General features: G+C 44.0%; 1 protein-coding gene across 27 annotated transcripts in view; it reads right to left on the bottom strand.

The window, feature by feature from the left end:
• DST (dystonin) overlaps window positions 1-12,270 on the bottom strand; it is a 498,104-nt gene that overhangs the window by 382,284 nt on the left and 103,550 nt on the right. For 18 of the 27 annotated variants that reach the window (XM_074398159.1, XM_074398165.1, XM_074398139.1 and 15 more), the window contains exon 4: window positions 7,875-8,082. In XM_074398159.1, coding sequence (XP_074254260.1) covers window positions 7,875-8,082 — 208 coding nt within the window. Of the gene's footprint in view, window positions 1-5; window positions 600-7,874; window positions 8,083-8,248; window positions 8,409-12,270 lie in introns of those variants that run through there. The other 9 variants (XM_074398152.1, XM_074398153.1, XM_074398154.1 and 6 more) reach the window with 4 other exon arrangements.

The raw sequence follows: 12,270 nt of genomic DNA, 5'->3' as shown, positions 1-12,270 counted from the left end.
CATACCTTTGTACCTCTCCAGGACATCCTCGTAGGCCTGGAGGTACTCCTGCTCCTCCACGTACAGGTAAGCAGCAGGGGAGAGGTAACCGGCCATGCCGAAGTTTATCTAAGCGATGACTGGCCAATTCCCCCGTCCCCCTCGAAACCGCCGGACAGTATCCTAGTCAGCAAGACGCAGCCTTGGGAACAGGAAAAGAGGAAGGAGCAGCAGGCTGGGGAAGACCGCGGAAGCCGAAGACGCAGAGCGGGGGCGCAAGGGGCGGCGGGCGCCGGGGCCGGCAGAGGAAACGCCCAGGCCTCCCGGCGGGCCGAGGGTGGGCCGCCCGGCTCCGGGAGCCCGAGTCCCTCTCGGGTTTCAGCAGCGGCAAATCTCGGCGAGCGCAGGGGCGGCGACGGGCAGCGCCACGCCAAGCGGAGGAACCGGGAGTGCGGCAAGGGCGGGCGGGGGCCGGCGGGCGCCCGGACCCTCTGCGGCCGCGGTGGCCGCTCTCCGGGCCCTGCACGGGGCGTCTGCTCCGGGCCGGGCCGAGGCCGCGGCGGCGGTGCGGGAGGACCGGCGCGCTGCCTCCGCCGGGGATGCTGCGCGGCGCATCTGCGGCATTTCCTGGCCGCCGCGCTGCAGACACTCGCCCGCGCCGGGGAGAGAGGGAGGGAGGAAGGCGGAGGGCGGAGGGCGGAGGGCGGAGGGCGGAAGGGAGGGGGCGAGCGCGGCGGTCAGCGCCCCGGCTGGCTCGGCTCCCGCCCGGGCGCCGCTCGGCCCCTCCCTCCCAGGCAGAGACCCGGCGCCCCGGGCCCCCACCCCAGGACCGCCCACCCGGGTGGACGGCGCAGCCAAGCACGCCCACCCCCGGACACAGGCTGCCCGGTCCCGGATCCCCAAGGGCGACGTTTCTATTTGGGACCCACAACAGGTGCCTGAGAAACAAAGCCGCAGCTCGCTGCCACCGCCGTGCGCAGCCCCCTGCGGAGGGGCCAGCGGCTCTCCCCGGGAAAGGGATGATCGGGAGGAGGGCTGGAAATATTTTCTTCAACCCATCTTTTTGGCATGGGAGGATTCAGGTCAGTCTGTGACAGCACAGGGCAGGGAGGGCACGGGGGTCCGAGTCTAGGGGGCATCCCGGGGACGGGGCGAGGACGCCTCTGCAGGTGGCCCCAAGCATCAGCGCCTGACAGCCGGGCCGCGCCTGCGCCTGAGCGCCCGCCACCCCCGGGGCTACCAAGGACCAGCCCGCGGTCCCTCCCTTCTGCCCCCCAGAGCCCGCCGGCGCATCTGCTGCTGGGCTCCACGGCGGGCCTATCACTTCACAGCAGCCTCAGATTACTTTGTCACCTCCCTCTTTCTCTCTACTTATTATTCATTCCACATAGTACTAGTATCCATTAAACTGAGTAAAACGGATACACTTCCCTTAAATTTGATGTATGTGTATCACATACTAAATGGGTGAGTTTAAGGGCCCATGGAGGAACCAACTGATACCCAGGCTTGCAAATGGATGTGTTTAAGAGTAATGACTGAAGTCAGGCTGCTGTAGATAGGATCTTCACTTCTTACTGTGTCACATGGGCAAATTACTTATCCTCTCTGAGCCTCTCTTCATCAGTAAAACAGCGATAATAGAGCCTAACTCATAAAGTTGTTTAGTAAATGAAGGATTAGCTGCTGCATCTACTACTTTATTCATTTAGGAGGTGGGGTCTCACCCTGTCTCCCAGGCTGGACTACAGTGACAGGATGATACCTCACTGCTACTGCTATTATTAGATAAACCAGCTGATTGTTGCAGTCTGACCTATGTCAACTTCATCTCTTACCCAAATCTTCCTTCCCTATTTCCTCCTTTCATATATATTGACCTTTTGCCCTCCACGATTTTTTTAATTTCTTTTTTATTGTTGGGTGTTGTGAAATATGGACCATTTTCCATTAAAGCTTAGATAGGGATAAGTTCCTCTTGAAAAAAAAATTGTGTACTCAAAAAAAAAAAAACTGACTTGAGATAGAACTGGAGCACTTAATTCTTAGTCAGCAATTGGTCTACATTTGTCATTCCAAACAAAGCAAGACCACATCTCTTTTTTCTATCCTGACCACTGGTTTATAATATGAGTTTGAACCCTTGTCCCAGTAACTCTTTAAGGTTACCAGAGTTTTCTTACAGCTTGATATGCATTTATGTGCACATTAGTTCATGAAGTAACAACCAGGTGTCATATGGGACACCGTCTTTGAAATAAAAGGGTTAGCAATTAGATCCTTGAGAGTCATTCATTTAAAGACCACACATATAGAGACATAGGTCTCTCAAAAATGTCTCCTTTACAATGAGTAAGGTCATTGACGGTACATCTGAGCCTTCATCAGAGACTGACTCCCAGTAGCACCCAGTTTTATGAATATAGTCAGCACACACAATTTTAATCACCCATTTAAGGAACTAGTCAAAATGAGTAGAAGCAGCATTTGGGTTGTTTTTCAAAACAGCCTTTACCCCATGCATTCTTGGAAGGATAACACTGAGTCAATATGCTAATAATAATAGTGTATTCCACAGAGAAGCAGCAAAAGCATAGCAGTAAATAGCCTGGACTTTGGAGTCAAGACTGCCTGAATTCAGATCCCAGCTCTGCTACTTCTTGACACTACGACCTTGGCAAATTTCTCTTCCTTTCTCAGCAGATATGAACTGAAAAATGGAGAAAAGCATAGTACTTACTTCATGGGATTCTTGGGAGGTCTAAATAGGATACCATATTAAGTGCTTAGAAGAATATCTGGGCATTAGTAAGCTATCATTTATAGAGCATTTGATGTACCAAGGAGTTTGCAAAATTGTTTGCATTCACTGTTATGTTTAATCACCACAACCATGACCCTTTGATAAAGAAACTGGAGCTAAGAAAAGTTCGGTAAATTGTCAGGGACACAGGAGGAATTAAAACCCAAGTTTGCCTGAGTTCCAAGTCTGATTCTACTTTGATCCTTCAATTCCAACTTCAAAGAATTTGGATAGGACAAAAATCCTTTTATTAAAATAGCATTATCACTGACAAACCATGTATGTTTACAGGTAGTTTATGACTGAAAAACGCAACTTACAATATCCTGCAGCTAAGAACAGCAGATCTGTATTGTTCATATGTAAAAAGCATTTATACAATGGGTTTTTAAAAGCCCCTTTCCTTACATTTCATTGTTCTAGTCTCACATTGACCCTGAGAGATAAGAAGTAAACATACTACTGTCTCAGATTTTAACATGATGAAACCACAACAAATACAAAAGCACTAGAAATATGAAGTTGGGCCAGGCATAGTGGCTCCCGCCCCATAATGCTAGTACTTTGAGAGGACAAGGTGGTCAGATTGCTTGAGTGCAGGACTTGGAGACCAGCCTGGGCAACATGGCAGAACCCTGTCTCTACAAAAATTAGCCAGGCATAGTGGCACACACTTTTAGTCCCAGCTGCTTGGGAGGGTAAGGTGGGAGGATTGCTTGAGCCCTGGAGGTAGAGGCTGCAATGAGCTGAGATCACACCACTGCAATCCAGATTGAGGAACAGAGGAAGACCCTGTCTCAAAAAAAAAAAAAAAAGTGAAGTTGGCAGAAGGATTACTTGAGCCCAGGAATTTGAGTCCAGCCTGGGAAACACAATGAGAACCCATCTCTATTAAAAAAAAAAAAAAAAAAATTTAATGGTGGTACACACCTGTAGTCCAGCTACTGGGAAGGCTAAAATGGGAGGATCCCTTGAGTCCAGGAGTTAGAAGTGGCAGTGAGCTATAATCACGCCACTGCCCTCCATCCTGGGCAATAGAGCAAACTCAACTCACAAATAAATTTTAAATAAATAAATAAGTATTCGACATGTGACACCATCAATGACTTTCCAAACCGTAAACCTGATTATGCCACTCAACTGCTTAAAAATCTTTCAGTGGTTCCTAGCACTTACAACATAAATAGTTCAATTGCCTCAGGATTGCAAACAAGCATCTTTACAGTTTCTGCCTTTCCCTTCCAAATCCCATACTTAGCTACATAAATTACTTGCAGTTCCCATTTAAACCCATGTCCCTACCTTTGTTCTTGTAGTTCCACCCCTCTAAAGTGGGCTTCCCTTTCACCAGAATTCTATCAAGCTCTTTAAATCTGAGTTCAAGTGGTACTTCTTCTCAGAAGCCTTTCAGGAACCTCCCATGCCTCCCTTCTTCCCCCAAGTTACTTACACTTCCTCTGGGTTCTTTTAATTTTAGGCGCTTACAGCCATCATAACCAATCTCTGTAACAACTAATAATTACAGCACATTGTAACTGTCTAACATCCATTTATCATATTAGACTATGACCTTTCTTTTCCAGCTTATTCTTTTTTCTTTTATTGATACATATTTTACATATTAATGATGGTATCTGTATGTGTTTTTTACATGCATAGAATATGTAATGATCAAGTCAGAGTATTTGATGTATCCATCACCTTGAGCATTTATCATTTCTATGTATTGGTAACATTTCAAGTCCTTCCTTCTAGCTATTTTGAATTATACAATATATTATTGCTAACTATAGAAATCCTACTCTGCTATGGAATATTAGGACTTACTTTTTTTAACCATAAGTTTGTATCCATTCACCAACCTCTCTGGAAACTATGCCTTTTTAAAGGCAGAACTGTGTGCTAATCTTCATTTTAATGCAGGGGCTCAATACGTAGCTGCTAACTGTGGGTGAATTAAGGTATCCCACAGACTACATCGTCTTTTTGATTCAACAGACATTTTCACAATCAAATCTATTTTTATGACCTTAAAAACAAATAAAAATATTAAACTCTCAGCTCTTTTATTACTAAGTAATGACCACTACAGACAACCTCAGACCATTTCTGAATTTCACCTCTTTTCCTAAAAGGGATGAATTTCAGGGAGAGGATAAGTTTCAGGACAAATGTGAAAATGTATAATAAAATTATTAGTGGAAATGTCAATCATGTTTTCATACTATCCACAGCACCAAATTCCACTAGATAACCCATACCCTCGTCCTCACACTGGGTGATCGGTGGCCAATTTAACTCATAATATATCTGAATTTCATAATTTAGCCACATTATAAGTTAAACAGATATTTGTGGACTGGCCCCCCAAGTCTGTCCTCCATCTATGAATATTGTTTATATTTGTCTAGAAAAAGCCAATTTACCAATATTTATTTAAAATACAATCGTAGGCCAGGCGTGTGGCTCATGCCTGTAATCGTAGCACTTTGGGAGGTCCAGGTGGGTGGATCACTTGAGGTCAGGAATTCAAGACCAGCCTGGCCAACCTGGTAAAACACCATCTCTACTAAAAATACAAAAAAAAGTTAGCCGGGTGCAGTGGCACATGCCTGTGGTCCCAGCTACTTCGGAGGCTGAGGCAGGAGAACCACTTGAACCTGGGAAGCGGAGGTTGGAGTGAGCCAAGATCACACCACTGCACTCCAGCCTGGGGGTGACAGAGTGAGAATCCATCTCAAAATAAATAAATAAATTAATTAATTAATTAAAAATAATACACTTCCCTACTGTTTATTGTTTCATTTTATTTTTTTCTGCTTCTTAAGAATTCATTTTTTTGTTTGTTCATTTGTTTTCAGACGGTCTCACCCTATCACCAGGCTGGAGTGCAGTGGCGTGATATCAGCTCACTGCAACCTCCGCCTCCCACGTTCAAGTGATTCTCCTGCCTCAGCCTCTGTAGTAGCTGAGACTACAGGTGCATACCACCATGCCCAACTAATTTTTGTATTTTTAGTAGAGGCGGGGCTTCACCATGTTGACCAGACTGCTCTTGATCTCTTGACCTCAAGATCCACCCACCTCAGCCTCCCAAAGTGCTGGGATTACAGGCGTGAGCCCCAACGCCCAGCCTGTAATTTTTAAAGTATAGAATTTTGAGGTCCCCAGTGCATCAACTGCCACCAACTTCACAGTTATCCCTACAAACTCAGTGAACATTTTACAATTAACAAGCGATGGCCCCTGTCTCAGTGAGTCCACAATCTACTAACGGCATCAGCACCTTTGTGTACACTACATCAGAATATCCAGTTCTTTAATTCCTTCCCACCTGCAGTGTACACTGATGGTTAGGACCACCAATTTCTCGACTTCCTGCCCAGCAGAGTCTTTCCCAAGTTATATAATCTCATTCCCTCTAACAAACACCTGCCCTGTCCTTCTGTCGTAACTCCTTCCTTCATTACTGAAAGCAAAACATCCATTTCTGCCGCTACCACCAAAACTCTCAGCCCAGAAGTACCTTCTACCTTCCAAAAATTACATAGAACGGGCATCCCAGTTTGATGCCCTGGTGGACCGCCAGCCCCCAGTAACTTCTCACTCACACCCTCCTTTCCTCTATCTTCCCTTTCTGCTGAGTCAAACCTCTGGTATGGGCCGTGTCACCTGTATAGGCAGTCCTCTCCTCTCCCTTGGGCCTCAGACCTACGGGAAAGTTCTCAACAGGGAAAGCAGGCAGGCCTCAGTGACTAAACAGTTTCTGGTCTGCCTTGACTTTCCAAGGCTATCCCTGCTCACTCTCACAGTCTCCATCCTCCCTCCACCTCCCCTTTCTCACTCCACCCCTTGCTCTTCAAAGGCCTGGGTAAGACCAGCCAGCATCTCACAGCGGAAGCCAGAAGAAACTCAAGGCTGTTGCCCCAGAAACCCTGACTAGAGAACGGCAGGCTGGACACTGTTTGTTTTTGCCCTAATCAGAAAATCCCATTGGGGGGACAAAAAGGGGGTTCTCAACTGCATTGATGACTGGAATCTGGACTGGTCCCTTCCAGCCCCCTTGGAGGAAGAGAAAGTACCAACTTTGCAATATAGTATAGGAGGCAAAAAATAAATAAATAAATCTGTTGAAAGGGACCCCCAGAATTAAGAGCGGAAGAGAGAGGGAAGGAAAGGAACCCCGAACCACTCACTGGCTGCAGAAACAAACTTAAAGTCAACACCTGGCCTTTTGCAAGAAAGTCCCCAAGGACACACTCCATCCTGCCCTGTTACCATTTCCAAGAAGGAAAAAAAAAAGCAACTATTGAGGGAAGAAAGAAACCACCACCTCTGGAAGCACCGCTGATGCACAGGAAACATACACACAAACCACACAGGAGTTGGAGGGTTGCTTTCCACAGTGTTCTCATCTTTCGGCTGGGTAAAACAAGCCATCACTTCTGCTTCAGCTTTTAGGGCCAATGCAAGGGAACACCGGCTAACACAGAACAGAAGCACTGGCACATCTCATGTATTAATTAATCAGGAAGGCGTGATGGCTAATCCCTCAAAAGCACTTAGGACAAAAAACTGCGATGGATACGATGATGCTACATTTAAAGAAAAACAACACCCAAGTTGCCGGAATATGCGTTGCAATCCTGGGTACCAAAAACCGAGAATCTTCTTGAGTTAAATCTGCGTAGCTCAGTGCCCCAGGGCAAAAAAGAAAATAAAGGCTGCTCATTTCCAGCTTCCCGCAAATATACTGGGAATCACTGTAGTTAATACTTTCAGAATGTTACGGTAACTACTGCAGTAAATAGGAAAGTTTAGTCCAAATGTCTGTAAATATTTCCTTGCATTTCAAAGGAATCGATTCATCCAACCAGAAGGCAAGGCCAAACAGCTTAGTCACCAGCAGGCAGGGCAAATGGCTCTATCGGTAAAACAAGGCATAAAGTAAACATGGTCATCATCCTCCCCCACCTTGTGCACAGATTCCTGCTCAGTGCATCAGCTCCCTCGCTATGGCCCCCCAGGGGGCAGATGGGTGAATTTCCGCAACTCTCTTCCCCCGCTCCATCCTCTTCCCCGAAGCTCTTACCTGCAATCCTAAGCACTGCCCTCTCGGCAGGGTCCAGCACTGAGCCCCCTTGAATCTTTCTTTTCGATCTCTCATGTTTAGGCAAATTCCAGGGTAAGGTGTCTCCCGGAGCTGGGGATGCGGAACCAGATTTCTGGCTGAAATCATCCTCATCGGAAAAATCCGCAGAGGAAGACATGGAGCAGCGATAGGACGCGTTCCCGGAACTCTACAGAGAATGACACAGAGAAAGCATTAACAGCAAAACACTCACATATGCTTATCGATTTAAACATCCCCCGTCCTCCCTGCCCCCAAACTGGGTCTGGCATCCTACACCACCCTCAGGGCTGAGGGGATATACAGAAACCAAAAATAGAAAACCCGGGGCTCACCATCTTTTCTTGGCCAAGTCTCCAATCGCAAAAACAATACCCAGGCAGTTCCAATACATGAAGATTTGCACCGAAGAAGTGTGTGGCCTGTGGTCCGGCCACCAGCTCACAAATGACTGGCCCAACAATGAAGCCAGAATCAACAGCCTTCCTGTTACAAATCTATAGTATTTGGCTCCCCCAGCAGGACAGGAGAAACATTTTCCATTACTAGCCTGCTGGTTAATTCATTAATGCAACTAACTCGAAGTTTCGCAAACAAAGCACAAATGCAGGATGTTGGGTCCCAACTCCTTTCCGCTTCAAGTCGCCTCATCACTGGAGACTCGTTCCCACCAGTTTTAAGCCCCTGTCCTCTTTATTTAATGTTCTTCATGAGACTGAAGCAGGTTCCCGGAAAAGAGCAAGGAGGGAGGAAGAGCTGATTCTGAGAAGAGCCTTTTCTTAAGACGGGGAGAACACAAAAGACTGTTTTCAGAAGCCTATGGCAGCGCCAATAAACAAACATCTGAACTCGGTTTAGAGTTCTTGAGATAATTTAAACTCCTAGCAAAGTAACAGCTGCCAATAATGTAAATGAGAATGATGCAGTGCAGTGACAGGAAACAGAGCTCTTCTCGGCTCCTGGTCATTACACAGTGAAATGAGAAACATGATGCTTTTACCAAAGCACTTTGCCTGAAGGTTAGTCCTCCCTTCATCTAGCTGGAGTGAATCTGCAGGGTCATGTCTTGCATATAAGTGCTATATCTTCCACAGAGGGAAAAGGCACAAGATGTGATTCCTCCCTTCATTGTTGGGTTATGTTTGTGATTATTTAGAAAGCCGCTAGCTTACTAATGAGACAAGGATGTTGACTGTCTCTGCTGCAAAATTATAAATATAATAATGTATCAAAAGGAAGTCTTGACTTTCCGACTGAGAATTCTACTTCCTTGAGACTCACAGTAAAGACGCAAAACTGGTGTAACTCCAATTCCTGAAACGTAACTTGCAGCCATGGATTCCTAAGAAGCAAGTTGCAGGCAGAAATCAGTGAGGCATGCTCCAATTTGAGCAAAAACACTGAGCTTCCCACAAAAGCAGTGGGAACTGCAGCACCAACAGCCTGTGTGAGCCACATCCCAAAACACTGACCCAAGGTACGTGAAATAAACTCTAATTGCCTCAGGGCTACTGACCTAATCTCAATCTGTTTAGGCATGTGGCTATGCATGGTTAACACCATTATTTTATTTTTTTCTTTTTTGCAGGTACATAGTAGGTGTAAACTCCATTATCTTGGAAGTTCATGTAACATTTCCCACAAAGTGAGGTACGTTAAGACTTAGCTCTCTATTCTTTCCCCCAAAAAAGCTATCTTCCATTTTATTTTACATAAAATTTCATCATCTTGGCTAATTTATTTATTTAGAGTCTGTATATTTTTCTAATGACAATAAAGTGTTAGGCAAACTTGAGGCAAAAGTAAATAAAATTGGTTTTCTGTATTGCAGCTACAATCCATAGGGAGTTGTGAGTGGCATTAAGTCAGTCACAGTCTGCTATTATCAACCCAATTTATTTTCCATGCTTTAAAAAAGGGTGACATTCTTAAAGACTTTTAAGAGGGTATTGGATTTCTTTGGCTGCTTTCTGTCTTCCTAAAAATGGCTTCCTATCTGTCCTTACTTAAGGTCATCCTTTATCTGCAAGATTATATTTCTTGTTACCTGTACTATTTTAGTGAGTATAGTAATTTGATTATTTATCTTAACAGACAGACTTGGAGAATAACTGTTAAAGAACTGCTCCTTTCCAAAAACCACTGGTTATTGATTTTTGTAGAGTAAATTTTTTTAACGGCCTGAGTCTCAGCTGATTGAACAACGAAATGTGATTTATGCCATGACATAAACACCATTAATCACTTATAGCCAGATGGGAACAGTTACCACCCCTGGACCCATGGGTGTTGTCTGGTGCAGGCTCTAATCTGGTAGTGTCATTGGTAAACAGATAGGAAAGAAAAAGAGGAAAAGATAATCAACAACACTTCTTTCAGCAATATATCAAAGGAAAACATAGACCACACACACACACACAAAAAAAAAAAAAAAAAAAAACTGAGGGAAATCATACATATTTTCATGTGGTAAAGCCTCTCCCAGGCTACATGTTCCAAGTATCTTAACAATTAAAGTATTGGATTTTTTCCCACAAAATTTCATGAACACTTTTTTAAAATATAAGGTGAACTACACAAAAGTAGGATCACTTGAACCCTGAAAATTGAGAACAGATTTAAATGGAGATGCTTTAAAGTAGATTGATCCTAAAGAAAACATATTATATTCTTTATCGATTTGAAATGACTGGCCAAATCATGTTACTATTTTGGGGGCTAGAGAAGAATGTGGAACTACACTTCCCTTTTGTTTTGAGAAAAGCAAATATGTTCTCTCACTCAAAGGCCAGAGCCTAACCTTTGATGTGGGGCTTGGAAAGGTATGACAAAGGAAGAGGGCTTCTGTAACCAACAAGGTTATCAGTATTCTAGTATTGTTGCCTAAGGTTTGATTCCTATTAAAATACAAATACGGTAGCTATGTCCATCAAGAGGGGACTGACTAAATAATCGTTATATGGATACCACAGTCTATAGCAATTAAACAAAAATGTTATGATCTACATTTAGTAAAGAAGTAATTCATAGAGAATGATTTCTTAAAATATGTGCATGTGCATGTGCATGTACATGTAATAGACAGTTGCCCATATGTAAATAGCGATTATCTTTGGGTGATGACTAAGATTCTGAATGAACTTAATTATATTCCTTATAATATTTTAATCCAATACAAATACATAAAAAGATTACCAAAAGCAAAAAGAATTTATGTCAAGAGTTAGAGAAAATATGGGAAACTCTATGAAGAAGTAACTAAGTCAGTTTTTAACATTTTGGGGCTCATGGACACCCCTGAAAGGTTAATGAAATCTATGAAAACCTTTCTCCAGAACAAAGTGCAAGAGTAAATACACGCAAACTTTGCATATCATTTTATGGGATTCACTGACCCACTGACCCCAGGTTAAGACCCCAATTCACACCATTATTTGTTATCTCCATTTGGCATGTTGCTGAAAACGAGATAGATGAAAGAACTGTGGAGTGACCACACCAACAAGGGGGCAGAGCAATTAGGATAGTGAAGATAAAGCAGGCCTAGGTCGTAATACATTTTAACAGTTGTCCTTTTTCACAAATGACCATGAGCCACTTCTGGACTGATGCCGAGCCTCTACAACCAAAAAAGCACTAGGTAGTTACAAACCAAAACCCCAACACCATCAGTAGCTTCTTGGAAACTGCTGCTTTAAGTGAAATGATATATGATGAAACCAATTTTACATAGGCTAATATAAACAAGAGTTAAGTTCCTACGGCAAATATTTCTGGTCACAAAAATATCACCAAACTTCTCAATAAAGACCAAAACACTCCTAATATTAAATATTGAAATAAATGTGAGCTATACATATATTTACAGAAGATTAATAAAAACAAGTAAGATAATTATTTACCAAATTTTTGGTGAATCAGTAAATGATGGCAGTCATTGGGGTGGTAGATTAAAACAAAGAATAAATGTTTGCAAAGTAAAAAATATCAAGACTACCTCCTACTGCCATGCAGTTCAAAACCAACCACAGATATAGTGGACCCACTGAGCACTTTCATGCCACATCGTTTATTGTCATGCATTTGTAGGATCATTGTAGACCTTACAAATTTTTATTTTACAATAATTTGCATTTTGTCATTCATTTCTTTTCCAACCTGCTTATTACAGTTCAGGATCAAGAGTGGCCAGAACCCATCCCAGCAGCTCAGGGGATAAGGCAGGAAGGAACCACACCTGAACAGGACACCATCTCATGGCAGGGTGCACTCATAATCAATGCCCACAGTCACTCAGACTGGGACCAGTTAACCTCATGAGCACATCCTTGGAATGTGGGAGCAAACCACAGCATCC

The sequence above is a fragment of the Saimiri boliviensis genome, chromosome 4 (genome assembly GCF_048565385.1).
Source record: "Saimiri boliviensis isolate mSaiBol1 chromosome 4, mSaiBol1.pri, whole genome shotgun sequence".
NCBI classification, from domain to species: Eukaryota; Metazoa; Chordata; class Mammalia; order Primates; family Cebidae; genus Saimiri; species Saimiri boliviensis.
Note: the sequence above shows the minus strand (reverse complement) of the source record. Positions and strands in the feature narration are given on the sequence as shown.